Raw genomic sequence first — 25,879 nt, forward strand, 5'->3', positions numbered from 1 at the left:
ACCTCCAGTGGGACACTCATCTGCCACCGTCCATAGATGGCAGCTCTTCTCTGCACACAGGTGGGGTTCAGTTCGTGGCAGTATCGAAGTTATTTTCCTTCATGTACTGTTAGCTTTGCTTCTTACAGTTTTCTTAAGAAAGGGAACTTTGGTCCCTGTATCAGCAGCTTTACATATGTCGTCTAATGTTTCCCTGTGGCGTTGTTGGTGAGCTTTTTTTTTTAGGCGTTTCAGTAAAAAATGCTGAAATTCTAAATTCCCAAGGTGGCTAGTTTTATTTTCAGCTGTTGAATCCTAATTGAGTTCTGTGCTCTTTAAAATGAGGACCTGAAATTCCTCTAAATAGAAGTGAGAAGTACTGGCTTTGCTTTGCATGGCAGATACAGTTCAGCAGTGCAGGTAAGTCAGTCCCTTGGCTGAGCAGTCATTCCAGTCCTGCAGCCTCCTTCTTCATGGCATTAGCTCTTACCTGACTTCCTGTTGAGCTGCTTCAGGGAACAAACCAAAGCATCATTTTCCAATGTTGACAGCTTTTGTTGCCCGCTTCTCAACCTGGCTTGTCTTCAGGTACGCATCAGCTCCAGAGTGGAGGGATCATTAAGATTTTACATTGGTTTAGCTGTCTTCCAGCTACACTGTTGATGAAAGATGAAGATGCTTTGTAACTGTTTTTTCTGATGTTGCTCCATGTTTGAGAGTTTTGCTTCAAAACCTGTCTTTTGAAACTGGTGGGAATTTTTTAAGACCTGAAGTGAGCCTCTCTAGGCCACATGAGAAACTAGCAATGCACAGTGTAAAAGCACAAGTGGAGTACAGTACATGTTTCCTTTGCAGTCAGAATATTTCAGTTTGGATTTTTTTCTTCGTAAAACATATGAACTGAAGAACACCTTCAACTATGTGCCATTTAAAATCATTGGCATTCCTGTCTTGGTTTTTTTTTTTTGGTTGGTTTTTTTTTGTTTTTGTTTTGTTTTTTTATTTTTTGTGAGCATGCACACAAAATTGAGCTTTGGAAGGAAGGCGATCACTGAGTCTGTCTTTGAGGCCAGAAGAAACTAATGCTTTACTGTATCTTCAGGTCACTTTGGGAAGAAGATTTTTCTGAGCTGTTTGGCCCTTTGGTCTTTTAACACTTGGAAAATCCACAAGAAATGTTTTGACTAGCAAGTGTATACATTTACTCTAGTGGTTGAAGATAGGTTTTAATCTTCTATCTCAAGCTGGTTTAGATCCCTGAATATTAGAATAATGCAATAGGTCAGTCTGCAAACAAGTTTTAATAAAATGAAGTAAGAAATTAAAATAAAATTAATATGGGGGAATTTTATTTATAAATAACAAGGCAAATTTCTATCAAACAAAAGATGTGAATAGGGGATCTCTTCTGATAAATGGCTTAAAAGCTCAGGTTTTGCTGCATACAGCTCTATAAAGAGCACTACCTGCAATTACAGATGTGTCTTATCCTACTGAGTATGTTGGACATGTAAAAGTTAGGAAGAATTAAAAGCAAAATGACAAATCTGTTGTTTTTCAAGTGCACTGTTGGCCCTTGCTTACTGACTGCATTGCATTCCTCTCTGCATTGATCTTTCACATGGGGGAAAAGGCGCTTGAACAGACAAAGGGTAATGAAATGGAAAGAAACCTCAAGACCTCAGGGAAGGAAGTGACTTCGACCTCCCTTCTGAAATTTAAGAGGGCCCTTACTTAATCTTCATTAAATCTATCACTGCCTATCAGTGAGATCAAGTGTGCCCATAATACATTGCTGAGTAGGTTTGTACAGTCCCTCTGAAGAGATCTGTGTAATTATGCTTTAGCTGTTCATCTAGTACATACTGTGGAGGGATAAAGGAAGGTGATTGTGTTAATAGTGTATTTATGAAGTTTTATGATAGGTTTGTGAAAATAGTTATGTGCTTTTTTTCTACTTTAAAAAAAATAGCTCTGAGCCAAGATTTCTGTGAAATGAAGGCATATAGTAATTCCTGTTCTTACTTTGTTGAACACTAATGTATGCTCCCTTAATCTTGTACAAAAGCATATTTTGTGTTTCTCTTTTCATACATCTTATCGTTGTAATGGAATCTGTTATTACACAGTACATAAGGAATAAGTTTTTGTGTTAAAATTGAATACTATAGTCAAGAAAAAGGAAAACTGATAAGACTCTTGGTTGTACTCTGGATTTCTAAAAGTTCCTGTCTGGTTGCTGTGATGGGCAAGTGATTTGGGTTGAGCTGGAAGGTTTCCCTGGGAAGGACTGCACTCTGAACCAGCTGGGGCCCAGGGTGTCCCTGACCTGTGGTGCTTCTCCAGGCACTTGGTACTTGCTCCAACTCAGTGGGGTTTATTTCAGAATTCAGTCTCAGAAACAGTGAGGAGTCTAGCAGTGGGGGCAGGGAGGAAAAAGTAGAATGCTTCCCCACTCCAGATCAGCTTGAATGGTAATTGATTAACACAGGTGTTTAATATTTCCAGAAGGAGTAGTTATACCCTTCTGAGGAACATGGGCTGGCATTCACGGGACTGACAAGGTAGTCCTGTCTGCCTCTTGAGGGGGGAGAGCATGACAGATGATAATTAAAATCCAAAACTTATATTCAGCAGTGAGGCAGATAGACTTGTTGGTCTTCTTAGTGTGCTGGCAAATGATCCCTTCTTTATTTCACGCTTTAGTCACCACTCCAGGGAGCCATTCCCTGTCCTCTCCTTCCTTAGCACCTGAGCTCTCTACTTGCTCTTCAGCACAGGAGCTGCTTTCTTCCTAATCCCAACACAGTGTGGTTGACACCATCCACTTCTGGATACTGCTTTCTGACAGTGTTCTGGAAGGTGGTTTATCAGTTATTTAAATCCTTTGTTTGCAGGATAGGGAAATCTGATCTCTTTTAAGGATGACTTCTAAGTGACAAAATCACCATGGTAAGCATTTGTCGAATTATGTAGTAAATGCTAGGCAAGTAGGAAGTAGATGAATCCTCGTAACTCCCAAGAAAATCTCACAAATGTTGAGTGGGTTTTTTATTAGCTTGGTGGATGTAATAATTTCTTCTCTTGTCACACCCTGAGGTGGTGTAGCTTAGCTGATACCTTTTGAAAAGGAAGGTGAATTATGCTGCAAGGGTATTTATCATCTTAAGATAAATCTCTTGAAACTGGATTGGGTACAAGCATGCTGTGTCGTGGGTGGCAGATATGTACATCAGCTATATGTATAGAGTGCTATCTAATTATTTCACTTCTGGTCTCACATATACACATGATATTGCAGCTGTTTGATGGATTTTTCTGCACAGTAACCTTGGATTGCTAAATATAATTAAATTATGCACCAAAGTTCTTTAAGCTGTCTATACTATGCCTGCTGGTATTAGTTCAAAAAATCAGATTTAAAATTCTAAGTTGCTGCATTAGTCACTATTATGCCTTTTTAGTTGTCTGGTTATTTGCTTTTTAATCCCTGTTAATTCTGCATACAGGCAAATCTGAACGTGTTAGCTGTGTATCTTTTCCAGTGACAGATAAAGAGAAAAGGAGTGGCTGGTGGCCTGATGATACACAATATGAGAGGGGAGACATTTTAGATCTAAAATAGCACTAAATCTTCAGGTATTGTTTTCTCTAGTATTCTGTTAGATGTTGAAGGACATGGAAGTGTGTGTATTGTTTGGAGCTGCCGTTTGTAACCCTGGCAGATGTTGCTGTGGAGACAGCATCTTCCACAAAAAGTAATTTGAAATAAATACGTAAAAAGTTCTGATTGTGCAATGATGTTAAATTTAGAAATTAATTAAATAATTTATAAATAGATGTCAATAAGGCATAGCAGTACTTTGATTAACTGAGATGTTAAAACAAGACTGCATGTGACAGAACTCAGTGTTTGCTTTTGCAAACAAACTTAAATTTCTAAAGAGCTTGAATAAAAAAAAAATTACTTGGAATTTTAATTTTTGCTTAATTTTAGACAACAAAGAAATGTTTTTTAAACTTTCTTTCCTTGTCCCATGTGAAATATTTCTCGCCAATTAAAGTTTTACGTTGCAGAGAGAACACATAATGGTTAGCGATTTGGGTTTGGGGTTTTTTTGAAATGCATGATAAGAGGACACAGTTTTGTAGGCTTTAAAAGATATTTGACTTTGCCTGTTGATTGCCTGTCTTTAGTTAATGACCTTTATTGAACTAGAAGTTTATCATTCAAACATCACTCAGAACTTAAAATTGTTTTTAAAAGACAGGGCCAAAGAGCTTTCACTTTCTTCTGGAGCAGGTCACTTTCTGTTTCCTGCTTTCCTCCACCCAGGCTGTAAAATTTATGCACAGCAGTGGCCTTTCCATTGCTGTCCTGGTTAAGAATTTGGAATTAGACCTGCGTCTATGTTTCTGGGATTAGCACTGAACTGCTGCGAGGTGTCCTGCTCCCTCTGTGGCAGGACACAGGCGGGCTGTCAGAAGTACAGCCTCCCCTGTCGGTGCCAGCAAGCGCTTCAGCTTCTCCTGCGCGCTGCTCTGGCGTCCTGCTCGCTCCGGCTGTGACATCTCAGCACGGGCTTACTGTGTCGAGGCACTGTGAAACACAAACCAGTGTCTCTGTAAGTGGTTTTATTGACTTCTGACTACTATAGTGGTTTTCTGATGTGGTTGCTGATGGCGGTGTAACCCATCCAATTAAGCTAACGAGATGCATTGTCTTATCCTGTGCTGTCCTGTAAGTGTGTGTAGCAATTGTTGAAGAAAAAGAAAAGTACACTATTGAACCAGAAAGCAGATCAAGAGCAGCCTGCCTGTTGCTCTGCTTAGTAGCTGCAGTGCTAAGCTTGGCTTGGTTCCTGTTTTATATTGCCCTTTGGAGTGGATAAGTGATGTACATAAGTGGATTTGCTTTCACTTCTTGTTTTGTGTTTCAAAGGGCTGGTTTCACGTTTGCATCATTTCTAAAACTTATATGATGCAAGGATTTGAAATGTGGTAAGTGCTCATATGTTTTGCAAAACAAAAAGCTCTGTTCTAAATGCAAGTTAACAGTCCTCCTAAATTTTGCTTTTATTACACTGTTCATGATGTACTTCTTTGTATGAATGCTATTGTTATAGATGTAGCTTTTAACATGAAATGACAAGTTAGTTTCTTTGGTTTGTGGCCTTTCGTGTAGTGTTACGAAAGTCATTGCCTCAGTTTCTTCTGACTGCTGCAAGTTAGTATGGGATGGAAGGATAATTAAAACAGAATTGAGTTTTCTAAAATGTCACTGGAAGCAGGTGATAAAACAAGCTGCAGCTTCTCAGATTAAGCAAAGATGGCATCATGTGAAAGAGAATGGCAGACGTGGTCCTGAAGTAGCTGTTCCTCAGGCTTGCCACTTTTTAACACTTTGGGCCTCCTTTTCAAACTATGATTACTAGTAAACTACTATGCAGAGTATCAGGAGGGGAAGCAGGGTGGGTCATCCACATTCCTCACTTAACACTTACTTGACTGAGGTTTGTTCTTACCTGTTTAATTTTCATTTCAGTGAAAGCTGGTGGGATGCGGATTGTGCAGAAACACCCACACAATTCTGATGCCAAAGAAGAAAAAGATAAGGATGACCAAGACTGGGAAACCAGCAGGTGAGCAATTTGATTTGGTGCATGCGCTGCTGTGAATTTCCATGACCTTGAACCTTATCACCAGTTTGTTTTCCTTGTGACTAGCAGACCAAAGATACAGTGCTTTTTGTATCTTAAAGCAGTAGCAAGTTAGACAGTCCTTCAAGAGAATTGGGGAATTTGGGAATTTTTGTAGTGCTGAGCCTCCTTTAAATGATCCTGCCAGGCAAGAGAAGGCTGGAGAAAAAAGTACAATAAAAGTAAAACCTCAGCTTTCCTAAAATGTCTGAATTCAGAGTGTGCAGAAGCATGGAGGCTAGGCATATTTGGACACAAGTATTAGGCTGGCAGTCCATATATGAGGTGGTCTTTTTGTGTGCTGGGTGATTCCTTTTACCCTTTGGCCCCTAATCCTGTATCTGTCAGGTATTTAACAAGAAAAACTGGGTGGTACTAATATTATATCTTTTATTTTAGATGGGAATCTTACCAATTTTGGTGGTGGAGAATATTAAGACTGCAGTTACTTAGCAGTTTTAACTAGATTTTTTTGATTACTGCTGTTTAGAAATGAAAGCAAGGAGGTTCGATGGACTGTAGCTGGTTTTCTGTTCATAGGAAAGCCACCTGGTTTTGCGCTGCTTTCCTCAGCTAGCTGTTTTTCTTTCCAGCCAAGACTATATTTACCTGTAATGTTTATCTACTAACTTAGGGCTTGGGTTTGTCTTTGCTATTTGCTCAAGTTAAAAAAAAAAACAGAGAACAATTCCTGTGCTTTGGTAAGTAGACTGAGATTATATTTATTTTACATGTAAATCAGTGGTAATAAATAAGCGTTGTGAAAATGTCCAGAAATAAACCCAAATGTGTTTATTTACTTGAATAGGAAACACCTTTATGAGAAGGGAAAAGTAATTTTAATTAATATATTCAAATACAAGGCAGGAGAATTAAAGTTTATGTCCTTTCTTTATCAACCAAATTGGTCATCTTGTCGTTCTGCACTGTGGCACATGAGTTGAAAGAGTCTGTATTGCAGCCAAGTTTTGTCTAAAGTAAGAAATTGTATCTTGGGGTCAATTTAAACTTTGTTGGGATACATCCTTTTATTTGAGGTGTGTTGACCTTGGCTGGACAGCAGGTGTCCACCAAGCTGCTCTATTACTTCTCTACTCAGCAGGATGAGGAGGGAGGAAGTAAGATGAAAAAACCACATGTGTCAAGATAAGGACAGTTTAATAAAGCAAAAGCAAAGGCCATGCATGGAAGCAATGGAAAATAAAATATGTATTCACTACGTCCCATCAGCAGATGATGTCCATTCCTTCCTGGGAAGCAAGGCATGTAGTGATTGCTCTGGAAGACAAACAGCATAGTAATTAATTCCCCCTGCATCCTCCTCCTTTCTCCTAGCTTTTACTGCTGAGCAGATGGTGTGGAATATCCCCTTGGTCATTTGGGGTCAGCTGTCCTGGCTGTGTCCCCTCCCAAGATCTTGTCTACCTACTGCCTGCAGGTGAGAGGATAAAGTTGGAGAAGCAGCTTAAATTCTGTGGAAGTGCTGCTCAGCAGTAGCCAAAACTGGTGTATTTTAAGCACCTTTCTGGCTACCAGTGCAAAACAGCACTGAGGGCTGCTGTGGGGAGGATTTACCACTTCAGCCAGACCCAGCGCAGTGTTATATACCTGCTTATCTTTCCATGGCATGCCAGCCTCATGGCGAGGAGCCTCATTAGGATCCAAATGACAAGACTTCTTGTGCCTGTTCACACATCTAAGCCTCTGTTACAACACAGCACCTGCTTTATTCCTTTCTTCAAACAAGGTTATGTTTTTCCTCTTTCACTCAAATAGTGCAGGGAAAAGTTAAATTTTAACCTTGATATTTGTGGCTGTGTCTGCTGTAGCAGGTGGCGTGGCACAGTACGAGCACATCTGTAGGGGTAAACAGCGGGTGCTGAGGACTTCATGTTTACACTGTGTGTGTTTTGGAGATTAATTAGTTTGGTCATCTGGACTGAAGGACTGATCCTAGCTGGCATGTGTTAGGTGTCTCTCTGAACTGTGTGTGCCAGTTTAGCATCATCTGGAGGGAATCTAGGTGAGGTGCCTGAGACCAGTTCCCAGTGTGAAATAAAGCCTAGGCAGCTAGGCTAGAATGATGCGGAGAAAGGCGCACTCTTGATCTGTAGATGTTAACAAAAAAACCCTGTATGTTAATACCGTGAGCAAAGTTGATGGGTTTAAGACAGATGAGAAAGTTTAATGACTTCTAGAGCTACCTTATTAACTAGTGAAAAGTTAGCTGTTGCACCTCAAAATACATTCCTTCGTCCACTTGATCAGTTGACTGTCAAAATATGCAGTTTGAGTGTGTGCTTTGCTTTGGCTTTCACGTAGAGGATACATTGTTGGTTTGTATTAGGCATTTGTACATACAGTTATTCTGAGTCTGTATTTATACTGAAAGCATTGAGCTGAACTATTTTATTTCTTTGATCTAATCCTCTTGAGAAAGCAAGCAGCAGGAGGGACATAAGGAGCATAGTTAGGTGGGAATTAATATGAATTATAACATAAAACCTAGGTTTGTTTACAAGTCAAGAGAAGTTGTTTTCCTGGTAGAACTGTGACCCTTTTGTGTATGTAAGGGAAAGGGTTTAATGTGTCTGTTGTAGGCTCCTGTGCGAATACTTGCACAGCTCTGGTGGCAGTACAAGCTATAGATGTGAGTAAGAAGGTATTTAGCGGTAGACAGAATAAGCTAGTCAAAATTAAATTAGGTTTGCAGTGTGTCAGCTGCTTTTGTGCTGGAAGGTGCAGTCCCCCAGAGTTTGTGTCTGCTCCAGATGATTCATGGTTCTCTTTGAAAATCCTTGGATTTCTGGTGTGTGTGAGGGGTGGTTTATCAGAAGATGGGTTTGTCGGAGGGGAGAAGTGAGCATTCTGTTCTGCTTTCTCCAGCACCAAAATATATATATACTTTTGGGGCTTAGTTAGCAGGTATTTTATGTCCCTTTGTTAAGCAGATGTGGAAACATCTGTGTTTTTAACTTGTCATGGTTTTAGCCTTTGCCATTTTAAGGTGGTATTGTTGATATGATGCAATCTCTACTCCCCATTGCATTCGAAGTCAAAAGAAGCAAACAGCTAGCCCTTCAGGAAATCTCTATCAGCTGATACGGGCAGCTGCCAATGGTGTAAGAGAAAATAATAAAACAGAGAAGAGTAATTTGTGTGTGAAGAGGGAGGCTAGGATGACTGAGTCATTATTTTAATCTCATTGTAAACTTAGTTGAAGACAGATTAGTGGAACTGGCAGTAAATGGAAGCAGAAGAATTCAATCTCTCCCAGAGTTCTCATGGCCTCCCCATGATGGCACAAATCTTAGCAGTTGCTCAGCAAGAAAGCTTTCGGCTTCGGTTCATGGAACTATTTGTGGCTTTGGAGACAGCTGGCATTGTTTTTGCAGTGTGCTTGCAGAAAGAGACTTAGATCAGTGTTTCCAGTCTTAGTGTAAACAAAGCTGACACAGGTAAACCTCTCTGATGTAGCTAACTGTGCTGTGATAAAGGTGACTATAACATTCATCAGGTACATCTTCTTTGTTTCTTTATCTCAGTTGTAGCAACTCGCAATCCAGTTACTGTAACTTACTCTGCAAAGTATTTTACTCAATTCTGTTTCCTAAAATAAAATTGTTATGACAACCTCCCATTTCATGAAATCATAGGGAGACTTGTCAGGATGGTGATTCATGTTCCTTTAAAACAATATGTGGTAAGACTGTTCTACACAAATTTAAACTTTTCTTGCAGGGCAGGTCTCAGCCTTGAGTTGTAGCAGAAATTTTATATGTCTGGTATAAATACAGGTTTACTTAAAAAAGGAATATGGTATGATTATATGGTGGAGAAGACTCAATGAAAGAAGGGAGGAGTTTGGTTTAGGTGAACTAAAGATATGTGTGGCATCCAAAGCCACTGGCACCCTGTGGTCAGGGTGTCAGTGTTAAACTATACTGTGACGTAGGATCCTCAGCCGACATTTCAGGATGAGTGCTTTTGATCATCCTGGTTAGAGCTAGGATGCTGGCTGGATGAACTTTTGTACTGATGAATTACTGATTTTTTTCTTAGGTTTTTGTAATTTCTTAACATTTGTGTTAGTTTGGTTTTTTTGGATATGGTTGCAGTTTTTATTGATTGACAGTCATACTGATTGCTGCCGGAAGGCTTTTTTTGTGGTGCGAGAAGAGGCTGAAACATTTAAATAGAAGTACAGTTATGAATCAAACCCATCATTTTTCAGGACTGTATGTTGTCATAGAAATTATTTTGAATAAATAGGCTACTCATAGTCCTGGGCTTTATTAAAAGCCCATTAATGCCTGCTTAACTGAGATTTGCAGTATCATGTGCATTCCTATGCCAGCAGCTGACTCTAGGCATAATAAATACTCCTAAAAGACAGATAATTTGAATTGAGAGCTGCTTGTTCAGTTTTGCACAAGAGATTCATTAATTGTTACTCTGGGATCTGAAGAAGAAGAAACTATAATTATCTATCAGGATCTGGATTTAAAAAAATATTTAAAGCAAATACCTGGCGTGTTTTTAACAAACAGGGTAAACTGCAAAGGCTTTTATGTCTTAAAGGCTCTTTCCTTCTCTTTTGTTATATTTCTGAAACAAAGTGGGTAATTACCATTATTTAATTACTCAAGATAAAGGCACTAGTGTAGTTTCTCTCTCTATATGTAAATGGTATGTGTTTTGTATCTTAAACCTACCTGGAGATTGTGAACCCAGCATTATGCCCGACTTTTACAATGTGGATATTCTCCTTTGTAATATCCATCGGGTGAAAGGAAAATAACCAAGAAGGTAATTTAGAATGTGGCAACTCAAAAGGAAAATCATGCTAATGAAACATATGGGTGTTTTTATGTCAAAGGGTATTCTCAGTACTCACATGGTGAGAGAGGAGTTGTCAAAGGCCCCTATTATCCCTCAGTGTCACTTGTTACATCTGAGTATGCAAGTTAAGCTGAAGCTGTTTTTTTCTTTCAGAAGTGCAGTGAAAATCTCAAAAACTTGGCTGTGGGTATATACTTTCGTTCAAGAGTAAATTTGTTTTTTCTGTCCCTCAATTTGCTCTGCTGCAACTGACAAGAAATAAGTCACAGGCATTATTTCCATTTTTTTATTTGCCACTGAATGTTCTCCTGGCATTAAAATATTCTTAATTTTTGCCTTGTAATGACCCATGTTGACCAAACTTCTGAAGAATTTTAATAAGATAAAGTAGGTTATATAATTAAGCCATTAGAGAAGGTTTGTTTGTCTTTTTATGTCCTGAAGTGTTTGAAACCATTTCTGTTCCTTGTATTTTATTGTTCTGGTTGTTTCAGCTGGGGTAGAAAGTGTAGAGTCAAAGTTCTGACCCTTTAACTTGGGAATAACTGCTCTTCAGGACAGCTGAGAGCTGGGAAATGATGTGCAGTGTTCAGCTCACTTGCCTGCTTGTTCTTTAGGAGGTAGTTTCCATCATGTATGAAGATGTTCCAGTCCAGGTAGTTCTGATGTTGTCTGTTGTAGAGTCAATGTGTTTGACAGAAGGAAATACTGAGAGTTCCATGTGTAAAAAAAAAAAAAACCAAAACCAACCCAAAAACAAACTTTGCACCTTGTTAAACACGGAAACCAAACCCATATAAATGTGAACAGGTAGCATTGAACTTCCATAAATACTTGGAGTGAATAACCCACTAGTGTTTCTCCCATGTAGTTCACCGACATAAAGCTGAAAAAGGCCTCGTTACCTGTGTTCACACATCTATAAAACCGAAATACTGGAAATGTAAGCAGGCATTGACTCAGTGTGATGAATATTTCCTGCTGCATCTTCTGCTTAAGTTTCAGGAGAGGAAATGTGCAGCTTTGGTGGGTTGACTGAGTCCCCTTTTGCTTCAAAGGTCCCTTGGGCTGTTGTGTCAGTGGAGGCAGCCCTGAAGGAGTGAACTGGTACTCTGTAAAAGCATCTGTCATCCTCCTCTTTGACAGAATTCAGATTTCTTCCACCATATTTCTGACCACCTCTTTTTCTCCCCTCTTTTTGTGGCCTTGTTCTGTTACCTCAGTGACCTGATACGGTTTCACAGAAGAGATTATGTTCACAGATTGTATTGTCATTTTACACTTGGTGATGTAAAAAGTTAAATTTGATTAAATGTATGGATAGGACTCAAAGGTTTTTATTCCTATCTTTGGCCTTTGAGCTCTTGTTACTCAGGTATGGGGCTTTGGAGGCAATTGGCCTTAAAAATGAAGCGTGTGGGGGAAATGCAATGGAAAAGCAACCTGGCTGTGAATAATGTACTTGCAATTTCTAGGGAAGATGCAAATTGCAGCAAGCGTTGAGTGTTATCCCATGGTCATACCAGAGTTTTGTGTGACTAACTTTTTCTTCACTTGGCTAAATACTCCAAAGGTTTAAAGAAAGTTCTGCTGGAAAAAGGCTGTCAAAGAATTGCAACTATAATTTTGTAATACTACTAAGCATAATACTGAACATAGCGTATAAGGGAAATAGCTTCCTAGCTTCTCCAAAACATCTTTATTTCCAAAAGAGATTCTGTGCTTAGTGCTTGCTTTTTTTTTTTTTTATCACTTACCACTTCTTAGCTTTATTATTTTGGACTTAAATTTGCTTCGCAGTGTATTGGTTTGGCACTGGCTGGTTTTTGGTAGCAGGGAGGCCACAGAGGTGGCTCCTGTGAGAACCTCTTGGAAGTTTCCGCCATGTCCAGCAGAGCCAATCTGTGATGGCTCTGAAAGATGGACATGCTGCTGGCCAAAACTGGCCCAATGAGAGAGGTTGGCAACACCTCTGTGATGACATATTTAAGAAGAAAAGCAACATCACAAGGTTTTGCTTCTAGTTGGAAAAGAGGAGGAGGTAAGAGCATGTGAGGGAAAACAACATGGCGACACCAAGGTCAGTGAAGAAGGAGGGGGAGGAGGTGCTCCAGGCACCAGAGCCGAGATTCCTCTGCAGGCCATGGTGAGGACCATGGTGAAGCAGCTGTGCCCCTGCAGCCCATGGGGATCCATGGGGGATGCAGAGATCCACCCACAGCCTGTGGGGGAGGTGCCCATGCCGGAGCGGGTGATGCCTGGAGGAGGCTGTGTCCAGTGGGAGACCCAGTGGAGAGAGAGGGCCTTGCTTCCAGGTTGGAGCAGCCTTTCCTTAGAGGACTGCACCCTGTGGAAAGAGAGACCCACGGTGTGGCAGTTTTGGGAGGGCTGTGTGCCCATGGGAGGGGCTCATGCTGCAGTGGGTGTGGTGTGGCTGCTGCCCATGAGAGTGGACCCACATTGGGGAGGTTCATGGAGAACTGTCTCCCGTGGGAAGGGACCCCACGGCCTCACAGGGGAAGACTCCCAGAGCAGCAGAAGGAAATCTCAGTGATGAACTGACCAAACCCCCATGCCCTGTCTCCTGTGCTCTAAGTGGGAAGGAAGGAGGGGCTGGGGGGAAAAAGGTGTTTTTAAGGACTGGTTTTATTTCTCATTATCTTCCTCTGATTCTGTTAGCAATAAATTCACTTTGTAACTTTAAGCTAAGCCTGTTCTGCCTTGGAAGTGTTTTCTCCTGGTCCTTATCTGAACTAATGAAGCCTTCATTAATTTTTTATTTTCTCCCCTCTCTCTGCCCAGCCTTGGCGACACTCGTGGGTGCCTGGCATGGGGCCAGTGCCAAACCATGACATGCAGTTAAGGGAATAGCTTCTTAATAGTGTTACACTCTTCTCCTTTACATAAGTGGCATTGCCTCCAATGCATTTTCCTACTTTATTTTCCATCTTTGTGTCTCAGTCTTTTGCATAGAGTTTTTATGATTAGCAGATGCTCAGGTCTGCTGAAGTTTATACATACATAATTTGATTAGTTACAAAATCTGAAAACAATATTAGCTATGTTCTTGTGATTTTTTTCAGGACAATACTTTCTGCAGATGACCAGTTACTTGGAGGAGTAGCAAAGTAATTGCTATGACCTCTGTTGAACTCTATCAAATGCCTGTGCAGTAAGAGACTGATTTTTAAATGCAGAACTGCCGTAAAGCAAGAAAATAGGCTATGAATATCTCCATTTAAGAACTGAAAATATCTGTGAATGTAGGGAATGGAGAAAAGGCTAGGCAAGATTATGAATGAAGCATTCTCATACAGGAAGATGAGAGTCTTCCGAAAGACTGTTTCATGCTTCCAGTATTTCTTGATGATTAAAGCAGAAAGTTGATAAATCCATCAGTGTAAGTGCCAGTTATGACATTATATGGATAGCTCTTTTCATATTCCTGAAGTACTGTGTGCATGTGTGAAAGAATAAAAAAAAATCTGATATTTCTCCCCCTCAAAGTGAATAGAAGATAACGCCATCCAGCTCAGCAAGAGCCAGGTTTGGTCCCGAAAAAACATATGCTGTCTTATGAAATTAGCTGGAAAGCTGAGTTGAATTGTCAGCCAAGCTGGTGTAAGAAAAAAGATTTTAAAAGAATGGAAGTCCTTAATTTGTATTCCGTGTGATAAGGAAGGTGAGAACAGCTTAGTCATATATGAGAGGAAAATGGATGGGAAGTAGTATCTTTACAGTGGCACAGCTTAGTTAGCACAGCATTCCATGTCAGTACAGAAAAGTAAATGATCTTGAACTAATAGCTGGTGTGGTATTTTTCCTAGTTCTTTTCTCTTGATATCTTTCTAAAGTAATGGAGTGCATGGGATGAAGGTGGCTATGCCAGTCTGAAGTCACAGGCATTATAAAGCAGAAAAATTTTCAAACCCAAAAGTACAGTCAAATCCATTTTGCTATGCCAACTAAGCCCAAATCTCTATTATTTAAGTGTTCAACAACACAGAGAGTATTTCTAAAGCTAAAGGTATTAATTTCTCCTAGAAAAAGCTTGCAGAGGACCAGATGCAACTCATTTATTTAGCATCAAAAACCTATGTTTGAAGTGAAGTCACCAAGAGCTGAAAATGAGTAGGAGGTGTGTGCGATTGACACTGCGTGTGCCAAGGAGGGGGATCTTTTTCCAGTAGCACCTTCCTCTCCCTTAAGTTACTTCTGCCTCAGCTGCATCAGGCACTAAACTTTGAAGCAGTTTAATATTAAAATAAACTTTGAATTACCGTTTCTTGTCACTGGGCCAAACAGCAGGGAATTTATTTCACTCCCAGCTGCTCCCAGGACATTGGTACTAGAAGCAAGAGATACATGAGAGATAGATAAGAACAACACTGGAAGCATCGTTACATTGTCATCATTAGAGCTTTATTTAGTCTGCTGTGGCAGTTCATAGACCTGTTCACTGCAGCACATTGCTTGTTGGGGGAGTGTTCACTGCAGTCGGCTTGCTGCCGCCTGGTATTAGTGTAATGTTTCAATGACTGCATCTTGGTCACAGACATCATGTTAAATAGATGGCAGTTAGTAAAAAATACTTCAGCAACATTCACACAAATCTTAGTTCCGGTGAATTTCAGTTTCTCTGGGACTCATTCATTAGGATACATGTAATGCAGTGAGCCTGGGGCTGGTACTGTGTTCAAAGGGCAGCTGGCTTTGTTGCTGCTGGATACAACCAAAGTGGTTAGTTCCTTTCCCTAATAATCTTGAAAAGTAGCCTTTTTTCTTCTTTTTTTTCCTCTCAGCTTGTTAGAGCTGTAATTAAACACTAGGCTAGCTGTCAGTTATGGCTGGCTTCATCTAGCACCTCGCACTGCAGTACTGAATTAGACAGTCCTTGAGAGACAGGTACTTTGCAGTGCTGAGTGGTTGCTATTGCTTTCCAAACCCTATTCTAAAGCCTTCTTTTTTACTTTAAATAAATAAATCAGTACAGGGCTCTGGGTGTTACAGTGGAAGAGCTAGGCTGGATTTTTTGCTAGAACAGCTTAAGCTGAAGTGTCTCTTTTGAGAATATTTGGAGCTACCAAAAATGTGCAAAATAATTCAGTAAGCAAAATCTCACTACTCACTGTGCATCCTTGTACACCTTGAATGTTGCTAAAAAGCTTGACTGCATTCCAGTGCTGATGGTCACTCTTCTGAGGCTGCAATCTCATATGAGTGATTAGAGCATGCAGTGGTAAACTGTATTTAGTGGTTGTTAGGATGATCAAGAGTACTTTGTATTACTCTACTTACAAAAGCTGCTATTGCTAGATTTTTATTTTTGTTTAAATCTTTTATTTTTCCTGCAGCTTATTAATGTATGTGCTCACGTGCAACATGTTACTGTTGCTAATAAGCAACTTTTTTTGCATGTAATGTGTTAGATTTTGAACTTTGTGGAGCACTAATGAATTAACCCACCAGTTAATGCACAACCCCATTTGGCTTGTTTGTTAAAATGTTGGGTTTTGTATGGAAGGTGATGGAATGAAATTTTAGTAAACTGAACTGAGTATTTTTCACTTCTGTGATTCTTCCTTTATTTCTGGTATCATGCTAACTTGTGATTCTAGAGGAAAAGTGTATTTAGCCATGTGTATGCTGTTTTATATCAGCAGTGACACTAATAGCATTACCACAAATTCTTCCACATAAGGCTATTTAGAAGGCTTTTGACTAAATGAAATTTAGCATTCTTATTTATTGCTTTGAAAACTTAATTTCCTGTTTTCAGAGATTACACAATTCTGTTTCTGCTGGTGTGTTTGACAGATTTTATTCTTGTTCCAGTTTATAATAGGGAAAAAAGGGCCAGAACAAAAAAAAAAAAGCTTCTGAGGAGTGGAGCTTTGTGTTTTGCTGTTTTCCCCCAGCATAGGCCTTCTGACTGATAACACTGGTTGGTTTGGTTCCTTCCCTGTATCAGGATAGTGTGGATGACCTCTATATGGCTTTGAAGTTTAATATTACACTTTTCCTTCATATCTTATAAGCAATCACAATTACAGAAAATGTGCATTCCTGCTGATAATGTTTATTCCTTCTGCTGTTCTTCAGAAGATCTCCCTTTATGACATCTTCTTTTGCAGTTCAAGTTCTCATTTTATGTTGTGTCCTACCCTTGAAACTATTTCTGTATTAGTTAGTGATCTCCAGTTCTCATCTTGTTGTATTTTCCTAAAATCACCTTTTTTTTTTTTTTCTTTTTTCTCCTGAGAAGAGTTCTAATGTTGAGAGACCTGTGTGCCTCTCATCTTCATATGCAGAGCTAACAAATTAGCTGGTTTGATGATCAGGATTTGGCTCTTTCATAAAAATTTTCAGTGTCAGACTGAGAAATAAATATGCTGTTTAGGAGCTGCATAGTTCTAATGGGAATAGATAGGTAGTAATCATGTTTTAAAGCCAATGATGTGTCATTTCTGTATTTGACTGTTCCAGTTTCTCTCTGCTTTGTCCTATGCTAACTCAGTTTAATGAGATGTCTTACCGGCATTTTTGGAAATCTCTGCATACCAAGTAGGCTAGAAGATTTTTGTTTGTTTTGATAATTCTGTTAGTTTTTAATACCCTTTACTGTGAAGAGCAAATTGCCAAGTTAATGCACACTGTTTTCCTTTGCCATAGGAGGAGGAAAGGGAAGATAACTGTCCACAGTTAATGCACCAGATTTTGTCTTCTTTCCACCTTCTAAAAAATTTTCGTGGGTTTATTGCCTAATGGCTTTTTAAGACGCTGGATGTTTCATACTTCTCCCTGCCTGTTACCATGTCTTCTAAAACAATAAATAGGTAGCAATACAATGAAGGGACGAGGGAGTTATAACCTTGTTATAATCTCTTTCTTCCTCTTCTGTTTTAAAGAGTAGAGATGTGTCTGCAGGCCAGCACAGAACTGTGCAGCACACCCCAGCAGATGGTCCTTTGGGGCAGTGTACAAGAAGAATCTGTGTACAATGATCCTGATGAACTCTCCCATCATCTCACAATCCAAATTACTGCTTAGAAACTTGCTAATCAAATTACTGCCATTTGACCTAGTTCCTACTTCTCTTATCCTTCTTTCGACCATGTGTACATTTCTCACCTTGATAATCACCTTCCTGAAAAGGCAGCAGCATCACAGTCTAAGTAGTGTGTGCTGCAAAAAGTTTTTATTTTTGTGTGCCTGGTAGTGCCCTGCAAGTCTTCGGTGCTCAGAAATAGTGAATAACTGTATTTGTTTTACATTCTCCTCTCTATATTTTTCTTGAGTTCTCTTTCATCTTTTTGTTTGGTTTTGTGGGGGCATAACTAGAATTGCAGAGTGGAGGGTAAAAAGCCTGCCCCAGACTTATGCACTGGCATAGTTCTATTTTTCTGTTTCTCTTCCTTCCCTTAATTGTTCTGTGTTCCAGTTGTCTTTTTAACTGCATTTTAGGTATTTTATTTTAATATTAAGCTGCTGATTTCAAAAATCTTTTGCCAGTGATTCCAACATTTGATTTTGAGTTTAATAACTGTGGTAGAGGCCATCATCATGTAGGTACAGTTAGGATTGTTTTTCCCAGTGTGTGTTTTCTGCATTTATCATGGTGCCATCTTTTTCCTTTCCCTTTTTTGTTCTGTCATTCCTCGGAGATCTCTTGTAACTGTTTACATTCAGGCTTTTTTTATCCTGAATAATTCACTGACATTAGCATATATTGTCATCTATTTAGACTTCTTTTCGAATTTCTTGCAGGATTCCACTGTTAACCTCCATCATTACGGTATTTGATTTATTCCTCTGCTCTGTTTTCAGTTTGTAATTCTCAAGAGTGTCTTCTGCCATATCCCATGGTAACTCAGTTTATTTACTGAGGAGCCTTGTTTGCATTTTTTGGAATTCTGTGCATACCAAATAGATTGAAGTTTTTTTCTTCACTTGATCATTCATTCAGATTTTAATAGTCCTATTAAATATTTAGCCAACAAATATAACCTCTGTTTTGGGGTAATTTACAGTAACTTCACCTTAAAAAAACATTCATTCTCCCTCTAGAAAATCCTCAGCTAAGGTTTCCTAATACTGTTACACTCTCTAGGTAGCATGCAAAAATATACAAACAAAGGAATTAAGTAATAGATTCATCTGCTGAATCTAAATTAGTATTCACATTGCTGAAAAAATTGAAATCTTTATTTGCTTATTTTTAGTATTTCCTTTTCTAAGCTACTTTTATGTACCTACTTGGGAGAAACCTTGGCAAATAAATAGCTTCTGGGAGATAAGTGGCATTCATTTGTTTTTATTTGAACTTAATTGTGTTACTCCAAAATGTGGTGAAAAATATGATCATCAAATGGGACAAAGTGTCTGTGCAAAGAACCTAGCAGCAAAATTTCCATCAAAAATTTTTCCATCAGTAAACCCTTGGGTTTTCACAGCCTTTTAAGTGATGTTTGCTAACACTGGAGTTACTGAATTCTCACAGTTGATGTTTAGTCTGCCATAATTTCAGCGAGTGTTTACAGCCATGAGATTCCATAGCGTGTCTCACCTTTCAGTAGAGAAGGCTGTGCTGAGCCAAGCTTCAGGGCAAACAGTCATGCATTTGGATTTGAATGAATAAATAAAAGCTATGTTTGTAGAAATGGTGAACATATTACTTGATCTATGCAGCAGTGAAGGAGTTGACTGTTGTCAGTGACCTTGAAAGTAAACAGTGAATCTTCAAGTCTGCTGTTGGTAAATAGCTGTTTTGCTTAGTTAAATGCCACGCCAGTGGTGAGGAACTCCAGAAGCACATCAGTAAACTCTGGAAAAAGAAGTTTTGGATTACAAAATTCATAGAATGTAGTTGGGACTATAGGACAATACAAGGACACAGCCTCTGGCTTGGGAAGTTCCTGAGCAGCAGATTTCTGGAGAGTGCTCTCAGGAGCACACTTCTGCCCGGTCCATCTTCATCCCCTGCCCTGAGTGTTCACTGCTGCCCTTGAGAGGCAGCAAAGGGAGTATGTGGTCCAGCACTGTCCAGCTGATTGTAGGCAGAGGAGATGCTAAGATCAGTTGCTATTTCAGCAGAAAGATGTGTTGGGAAGAAATGGTGATCTCATGAAAGATTTAAGTAGTGCAGCTGAGTAAAAGAAGTGTTTGGGAATTTCTTCTCAGTAGCTGTGGTGATATTAGTTGGTTACAGAGCCAACCCAGTACTGCTGCATTAGGCTGCAAAACATTTGCGCTGGATTTTTAGGGACTTGAAAAATTTGAAGCACCTTCTAGGAAGGCATTTTAAAACTGATTCTGAATTATTCTAAAAACCTGCTGCTTTTCTCAGCCCTGTTGTAAGTGGGATAAGTAGGCTAGACTCTCAAGCAGTGACAGGCCTGCCTCCTTAGCCTTACATGAGGACTGGGTCTCTGTATCCTGTGTTGTGTGCACTATGGCTGTAGGCTCTATAGCAAATTCATGGAACAACTGAAAAGCAGTGTTGGTCTCTGGATTCACCACTGCTGCATGTGTTATTATTAATACCTTTAATCTCAGCAAGCTTCCCTAGGCAAAAAGGCCTAGGAAAAAATGTAAATCTAATTGCTCAGACTGATAACACTGATACTGTCTACAGTACCTCAGGAAATGTCTCCTGGCTAGATTCTAAGAATTAATTTTGGGGTAGGGTGAATTCAAGGCATACATGTGTTTGTTTGTTTTGGTTGGGTTTTTAAGATTTGATTACCAGGAAGTGCTTTCAGGAGTTCAGTTTTGGCATAACTGTGTGCAAATTAGCACCTTAATTCTCCTAGGCTTTCCTTAGATTTGTATCTGTTACTTTTAATATGTGGCATAAGTTCAATATGAGTAATTCTTTTCTGGTTTCTTTAGACTATAGTCATGGATGTAAATACACGTTGGGCTTTTCTAGGACATACAAGGAAAGAATGAAAAGCAAAGAGAGAAGAGCCACAACTTACACATTTTTCAGTTTGATTCTTTCTTTCTTAAGATGTGGAAGGTAAGAGTTGCAGTGTTAGTTAGTGATTCATGATCTGCCAAAATAAGCTTGACTAAAAGAGGAGGAGAAAAAAAACACCTACAAGTCATGTTCTAGCTTTCAAAATATGGAAAAGGAAGGAAATGTAAGCGTTCTCAGAAAAAAAGAATTTTACCACAAATCTGGCAGGGATTTTACTGGAGAAATGTCTGTGTTTTTCCAGATGAAAATTGAGAAAACAACCTGGTAAATATAGATGAAAAATTTAAGTACCACATGGTAGTCTAACCAGCACGGTCTCTGCAAATGAATTCTAGTGAGATCAGTCAGTCTTTGGATGAATGTCAAGCTATGGATGGTTTTGATGTAAAAGTTTAATTTGGTTCTGTGCATACATCTCTTACTTTCACTTCCCTAAAGTAAACCATTGGAAGATATGAAGTACTGCTGTATGGAAAGAAGCCTGGAAAATCTTTATGCAGAGTAGAGTTGCTTTAATTCAGTGTGTAGTACTTGGTGTTCATGACTTTTCATATTCAGTAATGAACTTCTCTTCACCCACCTGCCCCTGCAGACCTGGTGTGATACTTTTTATTTAGGATGCAAGTCTGTGGTCCATCTGCTGCTAGGCATCTTGAAATAATTTGTAAGGGATGTTCTTTTAGATACAGTGTCCTGGAAGAGTTCACATTTGGTTTGAGGAGTGTTGGCAGCATAAATATTGACTTCTGTGGTAGCACTTGTCAGCTGGTAATTACAGGCAAGCCGGAGATGATCAGAACTGATGTCTGTCACGTGCCCACGCAGTAGCTGGGACCAGAGATACTTCTTTAGCAATGTTAAAAAGTAAATCTCTTTAAGCTAGAGCAACAGCAGCATTTCCTGAGGCAAGAGGAGTCTTCTGAAAACATGAAGCCTCTTGTATCCCTGTATTCAGAAGCCCTCAACAAACCATTTTCTATTAATTTTTCAGTGGCTTTTGTAATCCAAACCTTCTTTTTGCAGAGTTTGATGCCCTTCTGGGATTCCCCGCCACTGGTAGGGCATTTAACTGAGGGGTTGTCAGCTAGGCTGGTGAGTGGCATTGGTGCTTGGGCTGTGGGTGGTACTGCATTTTGGGAACAAGATCACAGGCACCCAGTGTAAACCCACCTTGAAGCTGGAAGGGTGGTCTTGACCTCAAGAAGGACCTGTCCTTCCTATTCACTTCCATTCTTGGACCGCCCTGGTTTGGAGCTCTTTCCTGTAAGGTTCATGATGAGCAAGAACTGCCATTATTTTGGTTTTGCTAATCTCCCTCAGTCTTAATTGATCCAGGAGTTATGGATGGGGGGCTATTTTATGATCAAATACCACAACAACATGAGAAACAGATGAAAATCCCTTCAGTTGCACTGTCGTCCCTGCTTTGCCTTGCAGATTGAAACACTTCCAGGCAGCTGGCAGTCTTGTTACTGCCTGAAATATTCATGTGGTACCTTTGCATCTTGACCAGATTCCTGTCTCTGGCATGGTGGTGGGGAGAGACAGAAAGGTGGAGGTGGGGATAGTGTGCTGTGAGTGAGGTCAGACAGTAAAACAGTTAAACATCTTATCTGCAGTGGGAGCTCTGTTGCTGTTGCAAGCCCTGGCCATGGACTAACAACACAGTTTTGTGCTGGTTAACAGATAAAATTACTGAAGTCTAGGCTGCAGCCAGAGTGAGAAACAACCTCCTTCCACCAGCTAGGAGGAATAATCTGTTGCCTGAGGTTATCTACATTTGAGCCCTGTGCTTACTTTTCAGCTTAGCCAGGAACCAGTGTGTAGTGGTTTTGGGTTTGCAGACTATACTGCTAACCCTTTAACTCCAATTTGGAGTACCTTGAGGAGAAAAGAAACTCGTGAGGGGACAAATTTGGCTACTTCTTCTCTCACGTTTCTTTAGAGGTGAATTATTTGCTTTATATGAGCCCAGTTGTGGGTTAGAAACTACAAAGTGTAAATTTATGATCTTGTCCTAGCAAAAAAATGAAACCGCATAAGTGTTCATTCCTGTAAGCAATCTCTGAAAAAAAAAATTGGTTATGAAAACTGTTGGATTGTGTTCCCACCTGTCTGTGATCATCCAAGAGAAATTGCAGGCAATTCTTTTTTTGCCCTAGAGGCCACTTGAGCTGTTATCTATGGGTATCTGTTTCCTGCTCTGCGTAATATATGGAAAAATTCTTCAGGGACTAAGGCACATTTTAAAGACTGCAAGCTGGGTTGTACTCAAGCCAGCTGAGATGAGACAAGATGTTATTGAGGAGCCCTGCAAGGCAGTCAGTTTGCTGTTACACTCCTAGGGTAAACAGAGGTGTGGAGGCAGCAGCTTTAAAAACTTTCTCCTTTTTTTACCTGCCTTTAAACGTAGGATCTTTGACCCCTAGTGCAGGTGGTGCTGTGTGCTCCATCAGGGCCCACTGAGAAGTAGTATCCAGTGCACAGCTCCTTAAAATATTTATGAAGTAATCTTCTGCATCTGTGCCACTGCTCTGTTGAGATCTCTACTGAAGTTCATTAATCAGTTGTGGAGTTTTGGGTTTTAAATGCAAGTCCAGCATGGTTTTGTTCTTCATTACCTGGCATGCACCAAACACAGCTGCTGAACTTGAGTTTCCTTGACAAAATATGCTGCAAGAGTGTTGTGAGGAGGTTATGAAAATCTGTCTGACATACTCAAAGTCTCTTAAAAAAAAAATCAGCTTTGCCAGATGATTTGGCACTTCCTTCCTCAGTGAACAGAAGGACTGAGTTGTGGTTGATTGGCAGGCTTGACAGGCTGGAGAGGGGAGCCAGTGTGAACATTGTGAAGTGCAGCATGGCCAAGTGCAAGGTCCTGCACCTAGTTGGGACAATTGCCATTGCACATGCTGTGTGATCAATGGATTGAGAGCAGCCCTGCAGAGAAGGACTTGTGGGGATTCTGGTGGATGAGAGGCTGAACATGTGCACATGCAGCCCAGAAGGCAAATTGTACCTTGGTCTGCACCCACCTGGAAAATTGCATCCAGCTCTGGGGACTCAGAAGATAAAAAGGAAGCAGACCTGCTGGAGTCAGTCTAGGGGAAGGCCACTAAAGTGAGGTGAGAGGGTTGGAGCACCTCTCTTACAAGGAAAGGGTGAGAGAGGTGTGATTATTAAGCCTGGAGAAGAGCAGATTCCCAGGATACCTCTCTGTGGCCTTTCATCTTCTAAAGGAATCTTTAAAGAGAGATGGGGACAGACTTCTTAATAGGACCAGTTAGGACAAGGGTCAGTGGTTTAAGCTGAAAGAGGGTAGGTTTAAATTAGATATTAGGAAGAAATTCTGTACTGGGAGGGTGGTGAGGCTGGAGCAGGTTGCCCAGGGAAGTAGTGGTTGCTCCGTTGTTGGAAGTACTCAGAATCAAGTTGGATGGGACCTTGGGCTGATTGCTTAAAGCAGCCTTAAAGATGTCCCTGCCCATGGCAGAGGAGGTTCTCTAGACTCTAGATGATGTTTAAACAACTCTTACAACCCAAACCATTTGGTGGTTTTGTGTCTACAGGTAGTGCCTATGTTTTTTTATATTTTGGGAGGGGGGAATTTCAGACCACTGAATAGCTCATTGCTGTATTTTTATAAGTCCAAGCAAAAAAAGAATGTTTAACTGAAGTGCATTTGACCTAGAGATTTGATATTATTGCAAACAAGAGCTTTGGAGGGTTTGAAAAAGAAAGGTTTAGAGTAGCAATGTTTATAGTCTCATTTATGTATAAACCATCTTCGTTTAAAAAATACCAGCCTCCATAGGATACAGTAGGAAGAAATTTCCTTATAAGCAGATTCTGGTACAGTTTGCTTGCTGTTGTATGTCTGACACCTCTTCCTGAGGCAAGATGAGGCTGTGAAGGAAAGGGAACACTGACTAATACTGAATTAAAAATACCAAGTCTTCAAGGCTGATTTTCTTGGCATTTCTTGGAGTGTTTCTTTTCATTTGATATGGGAAGACAGCTGTCCTTCAGTGTCCTTTGGTTTCTGGTAGCTGAACATCAAGTGTTCCTATTGTGTGACTTTGGCTATTGTTCCTCAGTCCTGGAGGCACTTTGTAGACCTCAGTTGCAAAAGGGTAAGGGCACGGGTAGATGAAGAATCTGTCTGAGGAAAAGCAATGAAGTGTAGAGGGTGTTTTGCTTATTGAGTGTCGGTTCCTCAGAAGGGTTGCCATCCTTATTTAACAGGGTAATAGAGGAGAAGTTTTCTTGTTTCCTGTACGTTATTAGCAGGGTCACTAGTGAATGATGGCGACACCTAAGTCTGGATTTCATGTCCGCTTCTTTAGGGAGCGGAGAAAACCTTTGTTTTGTTTACAACCTGAGAGTAAGTAGGAGGCTTGCTGTAAGAATTTGTGGAATAACAGGAAGAGCAGTCCCACCTAGCAGGAAGAGTATCACAGAAACTGTGTGCTTGATGGAAGCAGTATTTTGAAAGAGAGGAGGTATGTGTTTTAGTTAAATTAGTGTGTGTTCTTTCACCAAGGGATTGCCTGTCAGGTTTAATTTGAAATGAAACCAATTGTTAGTCTGACAGCTTGATGTGCTGGGAAACGCGATAAATACACTGGTACCAAAAATCGTTTTCAGCTCTATTATCTAAGCGTTGTTTGACTTAATGAGAAAGGAAGAGCTGAAACATGCATGTTTTTAGGAACAGCTGCCTATAAGTTTTGCTTATGGAGAAATAATGCAAGATCTTGTGCTCTTTTCATCAAATGCTTTTAAAAACTGTTGTACTCTTGTTTCATAATCTTTGCTAATTAACATAGGCATAAAAATATTGCTAGCTCTGGCAACGTTAGTATGTTTATCCTGTTTTTGGTTTTGTTAACATTTTCTTCCCTACTGAAGCATATCCGGGACAGAGAGCAATCCGAATTCCCTAAACTACCGAGATGTAGAACTAAAGAATTAATTTGCATTTTTGGTCATAAGAGATTTCATTAGAATCACTTGAACTTTAAAGAACTAATTGCAAGCTTATTTTACAGCTGATATTAAAAGGACAGCAAGGTCACTTTCTCTGATCAAAGTGAAGACTGAAAATGACTGCCTGGCAAATCGTATAGATAAACTTGGGACCAATTGAATGAATCATCAAAGTTTTATTGTTATCGCTTCAGACTGGTATAATTAGGCATTACCTTTTGGGCAGACACAGAATGCAGTCTCTTTCTCAAAAACTAAAAGCAGCTTGCTGTACACTGCTGTGAGACTGGCTTTGAAACAGAAAAGGCAGTGGAAGGTAGGACTTCAGGCACAAATCTGGACTAAAGGACTATTGTTGTAGGCAGCTGTCTTTATTGCTGCCACCAGT

At 40.0% G+C, this 25,879-nt stretch overlaps 1 protein-coding gene across 1 annotated transcript in view; it reads left to right on the top strand.

Moving 5' to 3' along the window:
- Nucleotides 1-25,879, top strand: part of DAP (death associated protein) — a 54,089-nt gene that overhangs the window by 995 nt on the left and 27,215 nt on the right. The window contains exon 2 of the mRNA XM_069004023.1: nt 5,525-5,621. Within this exon, the coding sequence (XP_068860124.1) occupies nt 5,525-5,621 (97 nt within the window). The remainder of the gene's footprint in view (nt 1-5,524; nt 5,622-25,879) is intronic.

This window comes from Aphelocoma coerulescens, chromosome 2 (genome assembly GCF_041296385.1).
Source record: "Aphelocoma coerulescens isolate FSJ_1873_10779 chromosome 2, UR_Acoe_1.0, whole genome shotgun sequence".
NCBI lineage: Eukaryota > Metazoa > Chordata > Aves > Passeriformes > Corvidae > Aphelocoma > Aphelocoma coerulescens.